This window comes from Zootoca vivipara, chromosome 13, assembly GCF_965207765.1.
Source record: "Zootoca vivipara chromosome 13, rZooViv2.hap1.1, whole genome shotgun sequence".
Lineage (NCBI taxonomy): Eukaryota > Metazoa > Chordata > Lepidosauria > Squamata > Lacertidae > Zootoca > Zootoca vivipara.
Window position 1 is genome coordinate 45,510,742 of NC_142596.1, and position 23,055 is coordinate 45,533,796.

At 47.0% G+C, this 23,055-nt stretch overlaps 1 protein-coding gene across 3 annotated transcripts in view; it reads right to left on the reverse strand.

The window, feature by feature from the left end:
* Positions 1-2,106: 2,106 nt before the first annotated feature.
* The window catches only part of CLEC16A (C-type lectin domain containing 16A), a 97,944-nt gene continuing 76,995 nt past the window's right edge, over positions 2,107-23,055 (reverse strand). The window contains exons 22-24 of one of the 3 annotated variants that reach the window (XR_009558548.2): positions 18,774-18,914; positions 11,129-11,255; positions 2,107-3,283 (exon numbers count right to left, since the gene is read on the reverse strand). Coding sequence is in view for 2 of the 3 variants with exons in the window: in XM_035132315.3 (XP_034988206.1) it covers positions 2,958-3,283; positions 11,129-11,251; positions 18,774-18,914 (590 nt within the window). In the remaining variant the exon portion in view is untranslated. The remainder of the gene's footprint in view (positions 3,284-11,128; positions 11,256-18,773; positions 18,915-23,055) is intronic. The other 2 variants (XM_035132315.3, XM_035132319.3) reach the window with 2 other exon arrangements.

Below are 23,055 nucleotides of genomic sequence, written 5' to 3' on the forward strand. Positions count from 1 at the left end.
TAGTCGTGTCCGACTCTTCGTGACCCCATGGACCAGAGCACGCCAGGCACTCCTGTCTTCCACTGCCTCCCGCAGTTTGGTCACTCATGTTGGTGGCTTCGAGAACACTATCCAACCATCTCATCCTCTGTCGTCCCCTTCTCCTTGTGGCCTCCATCTTTCAGGGTCTTTTCCAGGGAGTCTTCTCTTCTCATGAGGTGGCCAAAGTATTGGAGCCTCAGCTTCACGATCTGTCCTTCCAGTGAGCACTCAGGGCTGATTTCCTGAAGAATGGATAGGTTTGATCTTCTTGCAGTCTATGGGACTCTCAAGAGCCTCCTCCAGCACCATAATTCAAAAGCATCAATTCTTTGGCGATCAGCCTTCTTTATGGTCCAGCTCTCACTTCCATACATCACTACTGGGAAAACCATAGCTTTAACTATACGGACCTTTGTCGGCAAGGTGATGTCTCTGCTTTTTAAGATGCTGTCTAGGTTTGTCATTGCTTTTTTCCTAAGAAGCAGGCGTCTTTTAATTTCATGACTGCTGTCACCATCTGCAGTGATCATAGAACCCAAGAAAGCAAAATCTCTCACTGCCTCCATTTCTTCCCCTTCTATTTGCCAGGAGGTGGTGGGACCAGTGGCCATGATGTTAGTTTTTTTGATGTTGAGCTTCAGACCATATTTTGCGCTCTCCTCTTTCACCCTCATTAAAAGGTTCTTTAATTGCTCCTCACTTTCTGCCACCAAAGTTGTGTCATCAGCGTATCTGAGGTTGTTTATATTTCTTCCGGCAATCTTAATTCCGGCTTGGGATTCATCCAGTCCAGCCTTTCTCATAATGAATTCTGCATATAAGTTAAATAAGCAGGGGAGACAATATACAGCCTTGTAGTACTCCTTTCCCAATGTTTGTTTGTTGACTGGGGCACAAATCTTAGGTGCAAAATTTTGGGAGCAGCTGTAACGGTCTCAAACAGAAGAGGAAAACATGAATATGTTGAGAATAAGCTTGTATGCTACAAAAGGAAGTCAGCATGACTTCATTGAATTTACCGGATCTTTGCTTGGAGGCAGGAAAATGAACAATGAAGCCCTTGGGTTCTCCAGCTGCTGTGATGCAGCCTTCTCTATCTCCCAGACAGAAGGTTATTGGGAGGAAGGCACCCTTCCAAAAGCAGTTCACAGTGTTCCCCTCTCCATGGAACACGATCCTGCACCTGCTCGTTTTCCAAGAACATTGTGTCACTGAAATATTGAAGAGCCAGCAGTTGGAAAAAACCTTTCCTTCAGCGCAGACAGTCCAGGAATCAGCGTGTTTTTACATGAGTAGAATATGTCCTTTTTTAAAAATGCATCTCTGGGTTATTTGTGGGGCATAGGAATTCGTTCATCCCCCCCCCCATAATAGTCTGGCCCTCACACAAGGTCTGAGGGACAGTGGACCGAAAACGTTTGCTGACCCCTGCTCTTGACTGTTAATTTAACTGATTTAATGCTGGGAGGAATTCTACATTGCACTATGTCTATCATTCTGCCAGGACAAGCATTGCAGCTTGCCAGATAAAACAATCCCCCCTCCCTTCCCAATTTTGGGGGGCACACAGGGGGGCAGCCCTGCTGTGTAAACAGAAGTCATTGCACAGGGCTTCTGCTTATGGGACTCAATTGCTGAATCCCAAACATTGCTAGGACCTTACAGGTGTGAAACATAATAGAACAATTTGCTAGCAAAGGACTAGACCTTGCCTTCTCATTCTATCTATATCATCATCCAACTGAACTGGCACTTGAAGCTTATTTCAACCCTGGTGACAACAACTTCCTTCACTGGAGTAACTGGCTACCTTAAGAGGTCTCGGGGGACAAGTGAGGGGCTGCTGCTTGTTCTTCCTGAGCATCTGCCCCCCGAGGCAGCTGCCTGACTCTGTTTAATGGTAGGGCAGGCCCTGTCCTCTTTACCTGCTTGAGAATTGAGTAGAATGCATGGTGGTACCCAGAAACTAATGCCAGTGGGATGTGAACTGGATTGATGAGGATATAAACAAAACTCCTTCTGAAGGCTGCCGTGGCAGGAGAGCACCAAGGACGACGACAAAGAAGCCACAAAATAAACCAGGACACCAGTATGCTAAAATATTTTACATTCCTCTGAAATCTCTTACACAAAACTTTGCCCGCAATTCCCCCATGTGTTCTTCCAAATAAAGCCCTTTAGAGTTATGCCAAAGACCCGGATTTCTCGTGTTTGCTTGCAAATCCACCCCACCCCCCGCCAACAGATGTGCGTACAACTTCAAGTTAAAATTATTTCAGACACAGAATACACACAAGTTGGATATTAAAGTTTTACAGTGCTATAAATACAAGCAGCCAGCTTGGCTGAGATTACCAACAGAAGAATGCTCATGCCTCCGAACAAAACGAAAACTAGAACTCAGCAGGCTAGAAGGAAGATTTGCCCAAATGGGACACACACCCACACACCGCCCCCCCCTACTAAAGTCGCTTGGTCTGCGGCCGTTTCCTCCAAATGAAGTGGAAAAGCACCGCACAGACAAAAAACTGGTTCAGGTCACAACACAGTTTAGTTTGCTCGGTTGCAGTCATGGCTTTTGCAAGTGGGACTGTGACCAGTGGCTTTAAAAACGAGCAACAGAAAAGAGGAAGCACAGCAGCCAGGTACTTCCGAAATACCGTCCGTCACAAATTCCCTTAAATTCCTTCCTCCCCCCTCCCTGCAACACCAGCGTGCAAGGCCAGTCCTGCACTGAAGTTTGCGGTTCCTCCCATCTTTATTTTTAAAAGCCCACGCCGCACGCTGAATTTCCATCAAGAGACGCAGATGGTCAAGGGTTGAGGGACGTCGCTAAGCAGCCAGGGAAACCTCTGCTGGCTCAACTGCTCGCGGGAACAAGGAGAGTGCTTGCTTGCTTGCGTCCCCGACGCTCTGAGCCACGGTTTGACGCACGGCTAAGTTTGTTGTCCATCGGTCTCTGTGGAAACACTTGGTTCTGCAGCTGGGGGCTGATTGCCGCCGACGGCAAGAATACTGTCCGTGTCGACGGGTGGGACCAGCGTCAGGGACTCCACGCTCAAGCTGTCCGTGCTGTCATTTGAGATGAGGGAGATGGTGGGCTGCGGGGCAGGAATGAGGCTGGGAGATAAATTGGCCGTTTCCGCTTCTGTGCTCCTCGTCAGGTTCTTGCCAGGCTTTGAGTTGTGTGCAGAAGGGTCGTCCGCTGCCGGCGAGTGGCCGGAGGAGGATGCCTGAGGCTGCTCGGTGGCTGCTGGGTCATCTGTTCAGGTGAAGGAGAGAGAGAGAGAGAGAGAGAGAGAGAGAGAGAGAGAGAGAGAGAGAAGGATATTATGCCTGGGTGTAACAAGCGTTATCATTAACTGAAAAGGGCTGCCTCTTCAGATGGAAATCAATGCGGCAAAGGGAGCTGAACTAGGACCTGGGAGGCCAGGGTTCGAATCCCCACTCGGCCATGAAGCTCACTGGGTGACGTTAAGCCAGTCTCTGCCTCTCAGCCTAGCCTACCTCACAGGATTGTTGTGGGGATTAAATGGGGACAGGGAGAAACCGTGTGCACCATCTTGAGTTCCTTGGAGAAAAAAAGTGGAGCATAGCGGCAGTAAAAGTATAATATTGTGCAAATGAACAACATTTCACAGGGTGGCAAAAAGGAGGCTTGGGCTCAAATCTCAGTCCAGACACAGTCTGGTGTCAGGTCACCTGTGGGTTCAATGATGAGCTAGTTTAGGTGCAGGGGGAGCTTTGGCATCCCAGATGCTGCTGAACTGCAACTCTCATCATCCCTGATCTTTGGATGCACTTGCTGGGGCTGATGGGACTTGTAGTCCAGTGAGATCTGGAGGGCCAAAGGTCGCACAAGGTTCCCCACGCCTCCCTAGCAACACAGACAGCCGCCTTACACTGACCCGGACCTTTGGGTGCAGATCTAGTCCTAGTGAACCTGTGGAAAGTGCTACTTGACTACGTTGCACCCGTGGCAAGAACCAGGCCCTGCTGTAGCTTAAAACAACAAGAACAACAAAACAGCATGGAAGAAGGGTTAGTTCTGCAGAACCTTCATGCAAATACCAAAAACTCAACATTTGTGGTTTTAATTTTGCCAACTCAGTGCTTATTTCCAGTGTTTACTTGCAAACTCTGCTTGCCTTGCCTTTCTCGGGCTTCCCTCATTCCCTCTCTTATCTCTTCCTACGAAATTCTTCTTACCCTGCTGTTTTGACAGCGTTATTTAATCCCTTCTTCTAAAAACCTATCCCACTCTCAAAGGGTTTTTAAAAAAATTTAAATGGAAAAAAAAGACTATGAAAATTTGACCTTGCCCCTCCGGCAACGAAGAGGAATCTTCCTCTGATTTGCAACTGTTCTCTCTTTTTGTTTGCTGAGATCAGGAAAGGATCACATCTAGGGGAGGCACCGGGTCCACCTACAGCACACTTCCTCAACCTGGCGCTCTCCAGATGGTTCACGCTACAACAGGCTGCTGGGAGTAGTAGCACAAAACATCTGCAGGGTGCCAAGGCTGGGGGAAGGCTGACCCATGGGGTCTTCCAGTGTTTCTCAAACTTAGGTCCCCGGCTGTTGTTGGACTACAAACCCCATCATTCCTGACTACTGGTCCTGCTAGCTAGGGATGATGGGGGTTGTAGTCCAACAATAACTGGGGACCTAAGCTTGAGAAACACTGTTAACTAGCCAAACCTTTCTCAATGGAAAACAATCTTACTCGGCTACGAGTGATTGCCAAAGAGGAAGTAGAGCTCTCTCATCTGAGAGTCCTCCTATCCAAGAATACAGCGTGGTAAGGCTTTGCATTTTTAGGCAAGATCTTAATATCCTCTGCTGACTTGTTTGCAGCATAATATTTTAATGCCTCTTGCTGCTTTGTGGTTATTTCTGTGATACTGTTATTATCATCCTTACTGCCAGGCATTGCTTTCCTCTCTGAGAAGTTTAAAATCGTAAGGCAGGCGTAGAAGAAAATGAAACAGTGACGGGATGTGAAGATTTACTGATTGTCCCTGCAAAATCTCGCTTTCAGCCCTCTTTCGTTGATTGGTGCTGAAGATACTGTTCAGGGAGCAATCCCTGAAGGATCAGACCCCCTGTGGGCGTCCAGTGACAGACGTAGCCCCCAATTCCAGGCACTTCTGGGCACAAGGACCCTCGGGCAGAAAGAGACAGATTTCAGGGAAACAAGAGCAGCAACCGAGGCATGGATGGCTTTGTCCAGAATAAAGAAAGAAACTGGGTGAAAGAAGCCCTGGACAGGTGAGCTTTGACTATAGAGGGAAATAGCTGCACCAAGCAAGGCAATTTCAGTAGCTGTGTTTCCCTGAATGTTTCTCTTTGTGCAACTGCTGCAGAATATCCCCAGCTTTTGTGACACCCAAGAGACAACTGCTCCAGGCGTTTTGGTTCAGATGGAGACATAACCTCCTCTAAGTGCATCATGCTACACTGCTGCCCTCTAAAAGAGCTGGGGACCCCACTGACCTCAGAAAGCACTCTCTTATCACTCCCCACAAAAATATTTTTACCCTGCTGTTCTGACAGCATCATTCACTTTCTTATTCTAAAAGCTTATCGACTCTCAGTTTGCAATAAAAAAAAAATTCCTCACGGACATTCTCCAGCATTTTTAGTGCGATTTCCTCCTAATACACACATTTCGGTGTGCAAGTCTGCCGCATACACTCATTTCTACCAAGCGTGCCCCCCTGACATAATGCATTTTGTATGCTGTTTTCACTATCGTGTGCAATTTAATGGGCATCTCTCCCCAGCATATGCATTCTTGAAGGCATTAGATGGCTGGAGGAGAACCGCATTGCAAAATTCAGAGAAGTGCAAATTTCAAACGGTTGGCAGCGCCTCGGTTTGCATATCATTTCAGAAGGCCGGACTGGGCAAGTTGGCCGAATGCAAACCGACTCCAATGTCTCCCTTTCAGCACAAGGTATCTGCAGAACGACCCTCGAAGCAATGCAGTGAGTGGTGGGCACAATGGATTTTGCATTCTCAAACGGGACTCTTGCTTGTGCAGAATTAACAGAAATCCTACAGACAGGCAGGGGTGCTGCATAACTTCAAAAAACAACAACACTACAAAGCCAAAACCAGCAGTGGAAGAAAGGGGAAGAGGGAAGCTGAGAATTAAACTTGAGTGCAGTGGGGAAAATGAGAGGGCTGGGTGGACGAGAAATGACAGACAGCAGTTCCTTTCATGGGTAAAGGGTTGGTTATGCTTATTTTCGCAGATGAGGACTTCAAGCCAATGCATATTTTTAATGTCCGGGAAATATAACTTAATCTTTGCTTTGCTTGGCAGCCCCAAACCACGGCTCTGTAAGAAAAGGGGGGAAAAGAGACCAAAAGCTGCAGAGGAAATGGTGACACCCATTGCTCTTTCTCTCCCTCCCCAATCCTTCCCACATTTTTGGAGAGTAGATATGCAGCGGGGGGGGGGGGTCACCCCTCTAAGAGGGTCTTTTTTTTTTTTTTGCTGCTTAAAGGTGCAGGGCGTGTGCCAAAAAAGAAGGGAGAGGAGAAAAAAGCAGAGTTGCTTCAACTCAAGAGTCGGCGAGGGGGAGAAACCAACAACAGCAACACCAGCATTTCCTTCGAAAATTCGAAAATGCAAATACAACACAGACCAATTCAGTCTGTGCTGGCAAAGTGGTGGGGACGCCTGATGGCAGAGGCTCAGAGGGAAGGAGGCAACAGAAGATTGCGGATCGCAAGTCCCCTGGATGTCTCCTCTCTGGCTTGGGATTCTGTACAGTCTGTTGGAGGTGGTGGTGGGGGTTTCCACAAGAACAGGAGGGAGGAGTTATGTACACACAGAAACAAGGGAGCTTGGCTAATGCAAACATATGAAGGTAGTCAGCTGGGAGGGAGTAAAACTGCAGCCAGTTTTCAGTAATGGGGAGGTTGTGACAGAACATTTTTTTTAATGTTTAAAATAACAATGACAGCAGGTTCCATCCCTGGAAAGGCCTCTCTCTGCCCAGGAGAGCCAGCTGGAGTAGATCTAGATGGGAGAATGGTCTGGCCCAGTGGAGCCAGTTCAATTCTCTTGGTAGGTGGAGTGGGAGAAGGAAATAACAATGAACGGAGAAGGGCTGCGGCCCAGTGGTACAACGTCTCGCACGCAGAATGTCTCGGGTTCAATCCTCAGCACTAGAAGAACCTCTTGAGAGCCACTGCTGGTTGGTGGACCATTAAATGGCTTGACCTGGGAATAAGGCAGCTTCTGTGGCTTCTAAAGCCCATGGGGGGGAAACACTAGGAAGAATGGGAATTAGAATTACGTGTTGTGAAACTGAGCCCACGCGAATTGTCAGTCCAGGCCCTGTTTCTGGAAGTGGAAAGATATTAATTAGGAGACCAGGGTATGGCCAGTCTCTTCCTGGCTGCACAAGTCTAGCTCCGAGGGCCTTCTGGCAGTTCCCTCACTGCAATATGTGAAGCTATAGGAACCAGGCAGAGGGACTTCTTGGTAGCAGTAACCACCCTGTGGAACGCCCTCCTGTCATATGTCAAGGAAATGAGTACAGTGGTACCTCTACTTACGAACACCTCTGGATACGAATGCTTCGGGCTACGCACGTGGCAAACCCGGAAGTAACGGAAAGGTTTCTGCCGCCTGCGCAGAAGCGGGCTACCCTACCACCGCTCGCGCATGCGCAGAAGCGGGCTACCACAGTGCGCGCATGTGCAGAACAGGCGCCTCTGGATACGAATGTTTCGGGGTAAGAACAGACCCCCGGAATGAATTAAATTAAATGGTTTTTGAACATCTCGGAAGCCGAACATTTCAGTTTTCGAATGCCGAAAACCCGGAAATAATTGCTTCTGTTTTCAAACGCACCTCAGAAGTCGAATGGCTTCCGCTGAGTACCCCCCCCCCCAATTTTCTCCACTGAAATTGCAGACGGCCCTTTGCACCTTGTTTTCTGAACGTTTTGGAAGTCAAACGGTCTTCTGGAACAGATTATGTTCGAAAATCGAGGTACCACTGTAACTATACAACCTTTAGAAGACACCTGAAGGCAGTGCTGTATAGGGAAGTTTTTAATGTCTTACTGTCTTTTTTATTTGTTGGAAGCTGCCCAGAGTGGTTGGGGCAACCTAGTCAGATGGGTGGGGTATATTATTATTAGCTGTTTCCTTCAAGCCTGGACTGTCCAGACTGTACAAGCAAGTCCATCTGTAGCATAGGGGTTAGAAAGTCAGACTAGGACCCGGGAGACCAGGGTTCAAATCCCCACTCAGCCATGAAGCTCACTGGCTTCCTTTATTTTCCTTTATTTTCAATGCAAAAAGACATAAAGCTATTAACCCGGGAAAAGGACAAGCGGAAGTCGGTTAGCAGGTGAAGGGTGATTATGTATGAATATCTTGTGCACATATGAATTTATGGAACATAAGTATTACAAGAAGATACAGGTATTAATATTTGGGTTAATCTACATTTAAATTTACACATCAGAATACAGATTTTGCTTTCATTTTTGATTTAAGTTTTGATATGAATTTTTATGTTATGCTTTACGTTATGTTATGATTTTTGTTAGGTTATGATTTAGTTTTACTTATTATTTGAATTGTGATTGATTATTATTATTTGTTATGGCTATTGATAATTTTAACTGGATATCGTTAGTTTTTCTTTGTATTTATATATCTATGTATTTATTTGTTTTTCCTTTTTTTCTTTTCTTTGTTTTTTATGTCTGTTTTCTTTGTATTTTTTTGTGTGCTTGTGTACGTATTTTAATCTCAATAAAGTTTATTAAAAAAAAAAAGAAGCTCACTGGCTGACCTCGGGCCAGCCACAGTCTCACAGCCTTTAAATCATTGTTGTGGGGATAAAATGGGGAGACGAGTGTGTGCCACCTTGAGCTCCTTGGAGTAAATGTGGGGCAGAAATGTAACAATGAAGAGATCCTGGGCACTCTTCTTCCCAAGCTGCACTGTGGGCCTTAGGATGGGCAAGGACATCACAGAATGTGTATGGTGAGAAGCATTTTCTAGGCTTGTGTAAGAACGTGCCCCTCAGCCAACAGTCTCTTAAAAATCACCCTGCACAGTTCAGTGTTGGGTGTGGATCAGCCTTCCCAAAACTGGTGCCACCCAGGTTTTGTTGGGATGACAATTCCCATTAGCTACAGAATGGCCAATGGTCAGGTATGATGTGGGGAGTGATCCAATAAAAACTGGAGGGCACCATGTTGTTGGGGGGGGGGCTGGAGAAGATGGGTTGCTGCTGAGACAGCTTTGACAGCTTTCTTTCTTTTGCACTACTGGAATTTGTACCCGCTGGGACCATGCTAGTCTCTGCTGTCCGATATGCCGGCAAGCCGAGAGACATTGAGTAATTAATGAGCACAATCTCTATAGCACTTCTCAGTTGGGCTATGAGGATTAATTGACTGATCAATGCTATCGACTGAAGCTTTCCCTGTAAAGTAAAATTCGCCCTCCGCAATTCAAAGAGAGCCGAAGATGCAGGCCGGGGAATCTTTGGCTGTCATTCCTCGATGCAGCAGGCTATATAGTCACACCAGCCCTCTCCTTCGCTAGAATAATGGGATAGAATTGGACGAGCTCTGTTTGCGAAGTGGGACTGGTGGTGGTGGGTGACAGAATCCAAGGGACACCTCGCTTTTCACGGCCATGCAAGGTCTGCAGGGGGCCTAATGGGAGGTTTGCAAGATGCATATGGCTCACTGTCAGTCTTCACACGTCAAAAATGCACGCGGAAGGAGGCTTCCTATGTGCCTTTTCTGTCCTGAAATGCTTGTCCTTACTTGCTTTGACTTTGGTGTAAAGAGAAATGCCCCTGAAAAGTGAATAAATGAAGCTCCTGCCACTGCCACCAGTACTTGGACCAAACAGCACCTGAATGGCAAGATGCACTAGACCAGGCATCCCCAAACTGCGGCCCTCCAGATGTTTTGGCCTACAACTCCCATGATCCCTAGCTAACAGGACCAGTGGTCTGGCATGATGGGGATTGTAGTCCAAAACATCTGGAGGGCCGAAGTTTGGGGATGCCTGCACTAGACAAATTACCGTATGGAGAGGGATAGGAAAGCTGTAGCCCTTCAGATGTTGCTGGACTCAGTTCCAGTCAATGTGGCCAATGGTCAGGGGTGATGGGAGTTGTAGTCCAGCAACATCGGGAGGGCCATGGTTTCTCCATGCCCTGAGTTAGGCATTAAATGATCTGGGGAAATGGGAGGGGTGTCTGCCTCAAATTCTCATGAGAACCTAAGGAGGCTCCCCCACTTTGAAAGGAAAAGGCAGATCTGAAAATATACAGAGGGGAAGCAAACTGATCATGGCCTCGAAGGACAATGGCTGCAAATAAAAGACGGGTGGCAAACAATACTGTAAGAAAGGGAGCCAAAAAAAGCGTCCAACACACAGAGAAAGCGGCAACACAGACTTTACACGTTTAAAAAAAACTGAAAGGAAACACAGAACGCCAAATCGGTCATGCTGTGAACACAGACTGCCTGAACCAATTCCTGCTAAAAGGTTTTTAGAACTGGGGTTCATTCTCGCCTATCTGAACCGATGCTTGAAGCTATGGCGGGTGTGTGTGTGTGCAGAAATACTCCCACCTGCATCCCTTGATCACCTGCTGACAGGTGAGTTCCCAGTTGCCGAACGCTAAGCCACCGACTGCTCAGGTGCCAGGTAAGACCCTTACGCTACCCAAGAGCCAAAAGACACAAGAGTCCTGCATCTTGAACCTTGTTGGAGGCCCAGGGTATCTTCCCACAACCCAGTGGAAGGAGCTGCTCTTTGTTTCAAGGAAGGAAGCAAGGGGGTGGCTGTGGGGTGAAGCCAGGCTGAAGAGCCAAGGAAGGTGCTCCCTTGCAGGGGAATTCTCCTGGAAGGGTAGAAAAGGCCTCTACACACCCCTGGATGTGAGAGAATGCACTGAGAACAGCAGCTGGCTGTTTCTGCATGCGTGGAAGGGGATCGCAGCAACACTCACTTGGCCCCGTAATCTCTTTTTTTGAGGAGCACAAGGGGAGGGAGAAGGGGAGGGAGCCATACACCACACACACACATCCAAGGAGAAACCTGCCTGGAGGGATTTTGCAAGGATTGATGCTGCTGCAGCTGCTGCCGGAAGGCCTAAACCCAGTGTCCACCGTGATTGTCAGCCTCCGAGAGACTGAAGACCCGCCGCCGTCCTTTCCTGCCAGGCCTAACTAGAGGAAAACACAGCAATAGATCACATGAAGCCATTAACAATTGGGTGGGTGGGGGAGAGGGCTAGGGGTGGGGAATCACAGAGACAGGAAGGAAGAAGACATGTTATGGCAGCCTTCCCCAACCCGGTGCCCTCCAGAGGTTTCGGGCCACAAGGCCTGCCGGCCGGGATTTGCGATCCAAAAAGATCAGGAGGTGCCCCAGGGGGTTGCAGGGAGGCTGTGTTAAGAGTAAACATCAAAACGACCATCACCAACACCACAAACATGCTCACAAACAGCTGGCATCCTGCTGTCTTGCTCTCTTCAGAAGCCTCGAGAGGCAAAGAAGAGGTTTGCCTGTTACCGAGTACACAAACCGTCCTCAAGAATACCACGTGTTCAGGTTGGCTCGACTTAGGATTGCCAGGCGATGACAGCAGCTAGGCGCCAGAAAAGGACACAGGAAATGTGCAAGGATGACGCTTTTGGGTTCAAAACAATTGGGGGGGGGAGAACCTTGACGACCCACTTAAAAAAGAGGCAAGAGCAATTTTTTACAGATTTCTCGTGGGTTAGCAATATTCCGTCCCACTTAATGGTAATAAATTGCCGGAGGATGCTCCGTCTCCCCCAGAGCGAGCGATAAATTAGGATGTCAGATAAATCTACCCTTTCGAGAAAGGAAGCCTGTAAAATACAGCACTTGGATTACAGTCAAAGCTAAGTGCAGCACATTTTTTTTCTTTAAAAAGAAAAGAAAAAAGAAGATCCAATGGGAAGCAATAAAAAGGAAAAAAAAGAACAGGGAGGGAAGACAAGACAGAACACGGCGGAATTTTGCAAACATAGAAGATTTCTGGATAAACATCGTTTCGGTGGAAGAACAAGACAGAACAACAGGCGCAACAAACATCGTCATGTGTGGGATTCGGCTATGATGGAAGAACCAGGGTTGTGTGGACGGAACGAGTTTCCTACAGAGGGTTGGAGCTCAGACTCGAAGCACAACACAGGACATGGGGGAGGAGTCAAATTTGTGTGTCCCAAGCAGTAGTAGTAGTAGCAGCAGCAGCAGCAGCCTTTCCCAACCACACTAGAAACTCTGCTGGAAGCTGAGGGAGACTGGCAATGGCAGACTGCAATATGGCAGCCCCACACGCCTAAAGTGTCTGCCTGGGTCCCAGCTTAGCACTTGGGAGACTCAGTAGCGTATTACGTATGCAGGGATAAACGTGCCAATAGTGGTGACAGTCGTCATAAGAACGTTAAGAGGAGCTCGTCTGGATCAGGTCAATGGCTCATCTAATCCTGCTCTCAGTGATGCCTATGTGAAACTCGCAACAAGGATCCGAGCACATTCTGATAGCCACTGACTATACTTTACTTTCTTGGATGGGGATGACCCACCTACAGTTGTCTGTGTTCTGGTAAGCCCCCCCCCCCCCCGGCTTGACTACTGCAATGAACAGAGGGCTTCCCTTGAAGGCAGTCTGGAAACTGCAGCCGGTGCAAGGCACTGCTGCCTGTTTGTGGTTTAGGGGAAGTAAGATGATGGGATCACATTACAGCAATCCTGGATGCAGTGACTGGGTCCTATTCAAGGCGCTGGCAGTAGCATGCAAAGCCTTGAGTGGCCCAAAGGATCAAAGTTGCTGAATGACTGCCTCTCTCACAGCATGCCTGGGCTGTGAGTTCTGCCAGCGAGGCCCTTGTTTGTGGTACCCTTGGTGAATGGGACGTGGGTAGGGGAGTGGTTGAAGCAGGGCCTTCTTTGTGGCGGCACCCTGGCTAGGGAACTCCCTCGTTGTTGTGATCAGATTGCCCGGCACATTATTCTCATTCAGGGGCCAGCTTAATACTTTCCCCAGCTTTTGCAGCATATCAAAAACATAGAACATTGCTTTATAACGAAGTCAGACCCATTGGTCCATCTAGCTCAGTACTGTCTACACTGACTGGCAGCAACCCTCCAGGGTTTCAGACTGGGCTTTTTCCTAGTGCTGCCTGGAGATGCCACGGGTGGAACCTGAGACCTCTGGCATAAAAGGGGGGTGCTCTACCAGTGGGCTACAAGGCAGTCTACTGCTGAATTGCATATCTTACTATATAACAGATTCAAGGAACTGTCATCTATCCGAGGGTCATCTATCCACACTGTGGTTTTAACGTTGCATTTTATTGTTAGCTATCCTGGGGTGGACTAGAAAAAGAAATGAAATCACAACAATATTAATAATAGGTAATAATGACCAAGATGATGGTTTGCCTTAACCAGAAATGACGTGGGGGGGATCTAAGTAGATACAATTGTTTAAAATTATCATTCCCCCCAAATTTATTACCTGCAAAGGCAGCCTAAGTCAGCTCACAATAATATTACATTAAAACAACACTATGCATATTGCGGAGAGCAGTTAAAACCAGCAGTATACAAACTTTATAAAACCCACCCTGGGACCATGTGGTAAATTGTTGATTAAAAAAACCAACTAATAAATTAATAACAGCCCAAAAGCCTAGATAATCTCTTTTTTTAAGCCTTCATTCTCAGGACACTTCAGAATTTCGGTGGGTGCTGGGATTTGAGCTTACTATGTTGCAGCAAAGTGGCAGAGGGTGGCGTGTTCCTTTTTTCCCCTTCCTGGGAAACATTTTTCTAACACTCTGCCACCTCCCCGGGCTGCCTGAAAAAGCTATTGTGGAAGGAGTTTCCTCCTGGCAATATTCCCCAGGAGCACAGACCACTCAGTGAGATGGAGGAGAGAAAAGGCACTCTTCCAGCACCCTTCAGCCACCCCAAACGGCAGGCGAGCTTGATATAAACCAGGCACACACACACACACACCCTTCAGAATTTCACCCATTTCTTGATCTTCCCTTTGATATGTTTTGAAATGCAATTTCTTTTCTCATGGCTGAGAAATTTTCAGCAGAGCTCTAATATGATCCTCTCCCTCTGTGCCTTTTCAGTCCAGAATTCTCATCTCATGTGCCCCTGGGCAGTGGTTCTCAAAGAGATTCAAGGGCGATCAAAGAAACATTTAAACATTTCAGTGCAGTATGGTATGGTATCCAAATAATTTGGATATACAACCAGAAACAGTATATTCACGCCTCTCTTCAAGGGTGCTGGCTATTCTTCCTACAGTTCTCCAAGGCATATTGTTGTGAACAGGGTTTTTCAATATGGAAGGCCAGAGAAGAGAAAGGCTTCTTTGTGTTGATGAGGAGATGAGAGCTTGTTTGTCTCAAATTAGACCTAATATATAAACGAGATTACCCAGCAAAAGCAAACTCATACATCTCATTGAGTTTGTATGCATACTTTAGGTACATATGTAAGAGGCCCATTTATAATTATATTTTGGGAATGATCCATGTTCTTCTGTAGCTGCATTGTTTTATACTTTCTGGGTGTCCCATGATTATACTATAAAGTAGTTGTGTTCTATGTTAATCAATCAAGCACTGCTGGGAGTTGTTTCTTTTCGTTTTCTGATGTATTCCTTATACAGTGGTGCCTCGACAACCGAATTTAATCTGTTCCAGAGGCACCTTCGTAGGTCGAAAAATTCGTAAGTTGAAAAGCGCCACTGGAAACGCGATTTCCCATAGGAATGCATTGGAAATGGAAAAATTTGTAAGTCGAAGCAATCCCATCTAAAAAATTTGTAAGTCGAAAAAGCCCTAGCTAAAATCGGCGCAGTTTCTCTTCGGATGTCGAGAAATCCGTAAGCGTGCAGCCATTTGCCCTGTTCGTTAAGTCGGAAAATTCGGTTGTCGAGTCGTTCGTAAGTCGAGGTACCACTGTAAATAAAAAATTCAGTCTGGTGCAAGCAAGTTTTTATTCTGAAAGTGTGTCTCAGGCGGGGGTGGGAGTTTGAGAAACACTACCCTAGGGACTCCATTGTTCAGAAGCTGGGGGGCTCAGAAGCAAGACAGATGACCTGCCTGCCCTGGGCAATCCAGACAAGGGCAGAAAGGCGAAGTTTCAGACAACATCCCAAACGTGACATTGTATAACCCTCTCAGCCTTCCTCTGTGCTGTCCCTTTTAAACAGGCAAGAAGCTTAGAAGTTCTTCATAACCACATGCATTTTAAAGGGTGTGGGGGGGTGGTGGAATGCCAACATTGTGAAATTCCTAAAACACCAACTTTTCTCCCTAAAAGAAGAAGGAAAAACAGTGCCCTGGCCCTTTCCTGAGCTCCTTATCTGAGTCATGGATGCAAGCTATGGATAACACTTGTAGCACGTTACCCCAAAAGGTTAAAGGAAGGCAGGAAGATATTGCTGTACTGATGAAACAAAGAATGCAACTAATTCGAACATTTTAGCAACAGTTCTTTGGCGTCTATTGCGCAGGATGAGCTGGGAGGGTTCTGGAGGACAATGCTTCTGGTGAAAGGTGGAAAGGTGAGGGGTCACATTTAGTGTAGAAGAGCTCTTAGTAAGCTTTGGGATGACGTAAGAACCCGTCAGAATTACTGCAGGCTGCTTATTTAATGAGTTGGGCAAGCTCCCGGCTGCCGTCAGAAGTAATGCGAAAGCTTTATCTCATCTGTGCCTTTTGCATGAGGCACAGTCAATGACAGTGCTGCGGACAAGGAGGAGGAAGGATTGCTTAACCCACAGACAAAGTCATTTCACTAATTTAGCAACCTCGTTCGGATATCGGAGGCCAAGGGACTGCACAGCGGCTCCCAGATTATGAATTGCGTTGATGGCAAAAGTAGTTTGGGGAACGTGCTTTGATCTGAATGAAAGTGCTCGTAAAAACACACACACACCTGTTTAGGTTTGCAGCTGGCACCCTTGTACTAAGAAGGGACTTTCCTCACTTCCCAAGACAAAAGCTTCTAAAGTTAGCTAACATCACTGGTTGCTTCCAGAGTTGGCAAGGCTCATTTAATGACAAGAAGAAATGGGAGTCCTTAGTGTGCCTTCTGTTTCAGCTTTTAAACACCTGCTGAAAACCTTACAGGCTTATTATGCAGCCAATGAAGAATGCACCTTTCCACAATGGTTAGCTGATTTCTGACTGTAACTTTAAAATGTTCTCTATCATATTGTTTCATGTGATATTTAAAAGTTTCAATTGTTATGAATAGCAGTAGATAAATATTTGTATAAAGAAATAAATAAGAAACATTTACTTCTGGAGTAGAAAAACCTTTGTTCCTAAAATAAATCAAAGCGTTGATAAAGTAGAACTGTAACAGCCTCAATTTCATAGCACAAACCGTGCTTCTCAGCTCCATGGGTTTTATTCCCCCTCTCCAATATTGCTTTCAACCAGGTTTTGTAATATTCAAGGGTGCATTGCTGCCTCCAGCATTAGTTTAGGTTCCAGGTGATTAGAGCAGAACCAAATTTCACATTTTTAAGTGAAACTGTGGAGGTGTGGCCAGCCTCTACAAGTAAGGCCCTTGCTTCTCAGTGGAACAGATAACAGAATTTAAAAAACCCAACACAATAAAATGAAATAAAATATAGTCGGGATGAAAGTTGCCACGATGCAGCCAAGGGGCAGAGGGACACTAGACAGACACTGCAGATTAGTATTTGTGACCTGGAACCAAGAAGAAGAAGAAACCGGTCGATTGTCTGAGCATCTCATATCCATCACGGCAATGGCGCAGCTTGGAAAGTTAACTCCTCATCGCCAAGTTTGTGGTTTTCCAAGGCATCCAAGTTCTTTAATAAATCAATCCCTCTGAAGGCAGAGCTTTCATTTCCCAATGGTACTATACGTACTCCGCTTTTTAGAATTTAAACTGTTAGCCGTGTGTTTAAAGACTGCTAATGTCACACAGAGCTGCCAGTAATTGCTGGAAATAGATTTTAACAACAAGCAACAGCTGACTCCACTCCTTTTTTTGCCCATCTGGGGGCTTTAATTGAATTAAGACCCACACAGCTAGGCGAAACATGTGGTGGAGCAAACACCCCACTGGCAGTCCAAATCAGTGCCGTCTATCTAGTGTGTGTGGGGAGAATAAAGCTAGGGTGGGAGGAGGAACTTCTGCACAAAGGTGAAAGTACCTAGGGCAGGGGAAAAAAACACAGAATCACTTCGTTCTTCTTCCTTGGAAATCTCAACAGAAGATCAATAGCCTGTCAGCAAATGCATTTGTATGAAGGCAGGCCAGCATTTGCTTTTGACAAGTCGGTACTTTTCCAGAGTTTATGATAGGCATGAAATACAGGTGTGCTCACTATGGCACGGGCGAGCTGCGTGTGGAGGTTTTATGCAAGTATCCCTGCAAAAGAAGTTACTCATGGGAGGGGAAGAGAAGGAAAAAGGAGGATAGAACAATTCAAAATTTCTACAGCAGGACTTGCATCTAAGATCAGGCTGTTAAAACTACACACACAAAATGGAAAGGTTACCATATATGAGGAATGAAGCAATATTTGGTATCTGAAGAAGTGAATGAAGCAATATTTGGTATCTGAAGAAGTGAATGAAGCAATATTTGGTATCTGAAGAAGTGTGCATGCACACGAAAGCTCATACCTACCGGTATGACAAACTTAGTTGGTCTCTAAGGTGCTACTGGAAGGATTTTTTTAAAAAAAATTGTTTAAATATTTTGCAGTTGTCCTTGGTAGCCAACAACACTCAATTCCTTAAAAAGCAAGGATGGGGAACCTGTGCCCCCACCACAAGGTATTTTTGGACTCATTAGCCCCAGCCAACATAATCAGGGATTATGGGAGCTGCAGTTCAACATCATTTGGAGGGTTGTAGGTTCTCCACCCCTGAACTATATCTAGGGTGGGCATCTTGTTTGGCACCATGACCATTCCTTAAAAGATGACCTTGAAATTTAGTTTCCACCCCCATGCACAAACAGTTAGATTAAGCAGTCAGATCACTTCAATGGAAATAGAACCAGGAAATAAACACAAGTGCCAAAGGACAGAAGGATCAATTTGACCCCCCCCCCCGGCTTTATTATTGCAGCAGGACTTGCAAGCAGGATTATTGCAACCAGGAGTCCAACTTGTTCTCAGTGTCGAGGAATGTGTGAAATAACACACAGTGCCTTTAAGCATGTGCAGAGCACCTTTGTCTTACTGCTGAGCAGCCGTGCCAGATCTTAAGTTATCTGGGATCGTAGGAATAGGATTTTCAGTCAGGGGAGTGTGGATTCTGGAATGGTCTGAGCTCCAGCAGGCAAAGAAGTAAAGCATTAGCACAAAGCGTTTTAACGCAGGATCCTGCCGCAAGCAATATTGTTGTCTCATACAATTTGAACCAAGAGAGTGGTGCAGAATGGTCTGCCAGCTCACCCCCACCTGCCTGACTTGCAGGACTGAAGCCACAACCGGGGAAAACAAAATCTCGTATAATTTCTCCCCCAGTTTTGTATGGACTCCCCCCCCCCCACCCGGGTGCCCTTTCCAAAACAAGTTTAACGAACAGGAGATAAAATATTTAGATTAGGAAGTCTCTTAAAAAACCTGCAGGTGGGTTCAAGCAGAGTTAATAAAACAGCCTACAGGAGCTAAGAGCAAGAGGCTTCAATACCTGACGGGCTCTGGACCATGGAAGGAATTGATGTGGAGCTGGCGGCGGAGTCACAGTGCCCGGTGCTCCCGCTGGACGAAGGGGATGGAGATGAAAGCGGCGAGGGGTTGGGCTGGTTGATGCACTGGGCGACGGCAAAACCTGCAAGGGAGAGAAAGCAAGAGTTTACACAGAGGGAAGCTGGCCAGAAATGCAAAAGCACTTCCTCACAGAAGGACAGGGACAATGGATGTGTTGTGGACCGATGCCATCAGCTGGAATGAGAAAAACTAAGCTACATTGGCCAACAGGAACAAGAGAAAGCCATGAAATGTTGCATGAGGTTCAGTGCTTTGTTAGGGTAAATTAAGGGATACATCTGAAGAGCCCAGTGATCCATCTAGTGGCATCATCCTGCTCCCTGCAGTGGGGTAGGCAAATGCCTCTAGGAAGCCTGAAAGCAGGACAGGGAAGGAAAGAGAACACCCCCTGTTGTACGCATCCACTGGGAGAGACACTGCCCCTGGACAACATGAAGGTTTCATTCAGGAGCCCTGCAGCTTGAGCAGACCAAAAAGTTCCAGCCCCCTGTTGCCTGGACTGGCCAACCAGGTGCCTCTAGGAAGGGCTTGAAGCTAACACACCTCTCCTGCCATTGCTCCCCAGCAACTGGTAGCCAAGAGGCAGGCTGTCTCTGAACCTGGAGGTTCTACAGAGAAGTCACGGTTAACAAATGTGGAGAGACCTCTCCTCTTCCTCCGTGAAATGAATCTAACCTACTAAAGAAATGGGAAAAGATGTGATTTTCGCTGAGAAAAGGCTGAAAGCTCACAACACTGATTTAGTACATTGGGGTGTTTTTTTCCCCCTCCAGGGAAAAAACCCTTTCCATATCACCATCTGACATGGAACCCTCTACATTTTGCAGGAGACGGCGACATACCCCATTCGCTCGTGCTGCCCATCTCTTATCTCCAAAGTGCTCTCACTAGCCCTGCAGGGTAGACTAGTTAATGAAACACAATGCTCCCTACCCCTCATGAACTGAGAGGAAAATGGGGAGCTACCTGACCCTGACCTGGACCATTTCTCCGGAGCTTCAGGCAGGGAATCTTTACCAGCCCTACCTGGAGATGCTGGGGGTTGAACAGACACCTGCATGCAGAGCAGATGCTCTCTCCTACCCACTGTGCTACAGTTCCCTTCCTCCGCAGAAGCAAAGCCACAGATATTGTAAATCCCATTCCCTGTGGCACTTCAAGCTATTGCTCTGCCTTCTTAACCTCCTCCACAAAAGCAAAGAGGGATGTGTGGATCAGCAGAAACCCCCCCTCCCCTTGCTGAGAAAGGTGCCACAGATTTATTGGATTTCAAAGTAATTTTATTTATTTCTTGTTTATTCAACTGATATCCTGCCCTTCCTCCCAGAGGAGCCCAGGGAGGCGAGGGGCAAACGCTTTAATTACAAAACACTTTTTAAAAGCATTCTAAAAGCAGTTAGAATCATTCTCTGAGCCAGTGATCTCAGGGTTGCCAGGAACAGTGTCCTTCAGTCATCAAATGCCTGGATAAACAGTACTTGTGGCTTATTTAAGTGTGTGACTCCCCATTTTATTTTCCTTGAACAAACTTGTTGATCCCCTTAAACAGGAAAATGAAGAGTGATAAATGGAAACAGCGCTGAAAGAACCCATTATGCAGATTGACATGAGAAAATTTCCAAGGAATTCCAGGATTCCCTTGAGCAGAGCTTGAAAAGACTCTGGGAGACGTCTGGTTCTTTCCCAAACTACAGCCTTCAATTGAAGCAAATGGAAGCTCCCATTCTTGGGTACGAAGGCTGCTCATTCATCCCTGAGCCTACCGACCAGGAAGAGGTACAAGCAAACAGGAGGAATGCCCAAAGATTGGAGCTGGGCAGCCTAGCTGTGAAACCTCAGAGGCTGCCACATTTAAATCCATTCCACACGTTACACAGCAGCAAAGCCTGGCTCACCCACCAGCATGTCCTTGGCAGGCGACACAAGTCAATTGTGTGTGGAAACAGATGTAAGCTGCATTCACACTTTCATGTTTCTTTAGGTGTACACTTGAGGCGCATCCTTTTACCAACATGACCTTTTTCCTTTTCCTTTTTAAAAAAGATGAGAGGTGGCCCTTTAAGAAACAGGGCCACCCCTGCCACTTAACACTGAACGGGGGCTGGGGGTGTGTGAAATGAAGGAAAATTATTTTTACAAAGTGCATTTCACTTTATGAAATGGGAGAACTATATATGCCAACTCAGCTCCTTGGGTAGGGCTATGGGATATGAAAGCAACCAGTGTGGTGTAGGACTCATAATCTGGTGAACCGGGTTCGCTTCCATGCTCCTCCACATGCAGCTGCTGGGTGACCTTGGGCTAGTCACACTTCTCTGAAGTCTCTCAGCCTCACTCACCTCACAGAGTGTTTGTTGTGGGGAAGGAAGGGAAAGGAGATTGTTAGCCACTTTGAGACTCCTTAAGGGGAGTGAAAGGCAGGATATCAAGTTCAAACTCCTCCTCTTCTTCTTCTTCTTTGTCCAATGCTCTGCTGGAGTCCCAAATTGACACCTGTTCAGTTGGGGGAGTTTCCAACCCTGCATTGTGCCTCCCAACAGTGGCTAGTTGTGGGAGCTCCCAAAGTGCACTCCGAATATCTTGGCAGCTCAGAGCTCTGCATGAAGGCCCCAGGTTCCATTCATGGAAGCATCTCAAGTTGAAAAGGATGAGGAGCAGCTGGTGATGGAAAATGTGGCCTCCCTCTGCCTGTGACCCTGTAGAAACTGGGCTGGATAGACTGAGAGTCTGGACTTGGTGTAAGATAATGTTTTGCTTCATTGGCACCCCTAGTGACTTCCAGCATTCACTAGGACCAGTGTTTCACCGAAATAGCCTATCCAGGTGCTGGGTGGTCCATTCAGGCAAATGGGGCACTGCCCCACCATCCTTAGCCAGTCCCCGCCCCCCAGCTCCCTCCTCTTTCATACCCATGTATATAGAACTCTGTGGGGGGGGGAGAGGACGGGGGCAGAACTAGAATGTGCTGGCTTTGTCTGCCATCGGCTCTGGCGCCACCAACTGTTGGGCTCCCACCTCCCAGTTCCAATGGGCACCAGCACCAACTGGGGAGGGGGACATCTTTAAGACCAAGGGTCACGTTCCCTTATGGGTAGACTTCTGGGAGCTACATGCCGGTGGTGGGTGGGGCTGAAGACAATAGGGTGCAGCTAGGTGCAAAGGTGAGTGCAGCAACAGAAGCGGTTCTTGCACAGTAGCTTGCATTCCAGCCATAGAAGCCACACACAGGCCCGCTCTGTCCTCCATCCAGGTAAGGAAGAGGCATTAGCACAATTAAAGGATGCATTCCCACAGGCAGACTCAGTCCAGGGGAGCACGCAGCAGGGCCAGGATGGGGCATGGCCTAGGGAGAGAGGAACGTGAACTCCTTGCAGAGCCACATACAGCCCGCAGCCTGCCCCTTGCTTATGGCTAAATACAATAAAAAGCTATTTGCCTCCCTACAAGGCAGTGTTGTGCATTCAGGTAAGTTACAGGCATATCCTGCTGAATGCAGCTTGTTGGATCCCCTTGAGGAGTCCCAAAGGAATGGCACAGGAGTATCTTAACAATGATTAGCTGCCTGGAGCCAAAATGACCAGGAAACATGATGAGATGACCGAGCTTGTGCAACTCCTGCGATTCCAGAGAACAAGATACTGTAGCACAGGGTACAGGACTCGGGTTCCTGGTAATGTCAGCTGCTGAGTCTTCTTTTTAAACTCATTTGTAGGTCATGGGACTATGAATACATGCCTGAAAAGCATGTGGGCAAGACTGTGCTGGCTGGGGCTTATGGGAGTTATGTCAGGATCTCCTACTCTCGAGTAGGACCCTGGTAGAGACACAAGCCCGGCTGGCATGTTCTCTCCCTCCTGGTAGATCATTCGGGAGCTTCACAAGCTTCCTCCAGCCCCAACATCACAGTGACTGATGCCTTGGAGATATCAGCACACTTACAGATCCACAGAGTGTGCGCAATTTTGTAACAGAACTCAGTAGCACAGCATTTGGCTAATCTACATTTATTTACATATAAACACACACACACGGAGCACTGCAACATGGCTCCCTCTCTCTCTAGCATCAGACAGCAAAGAGAAAGAACAAAGGACAATACAGTCATGCCTCGGTTTAAGTACGCCTCGGTTTGAGTATTTTCAGTTTAAGTACTCCATGGACCTGTCTGGAACGGATTAATCCACTTTCCATTACAGTGGTGC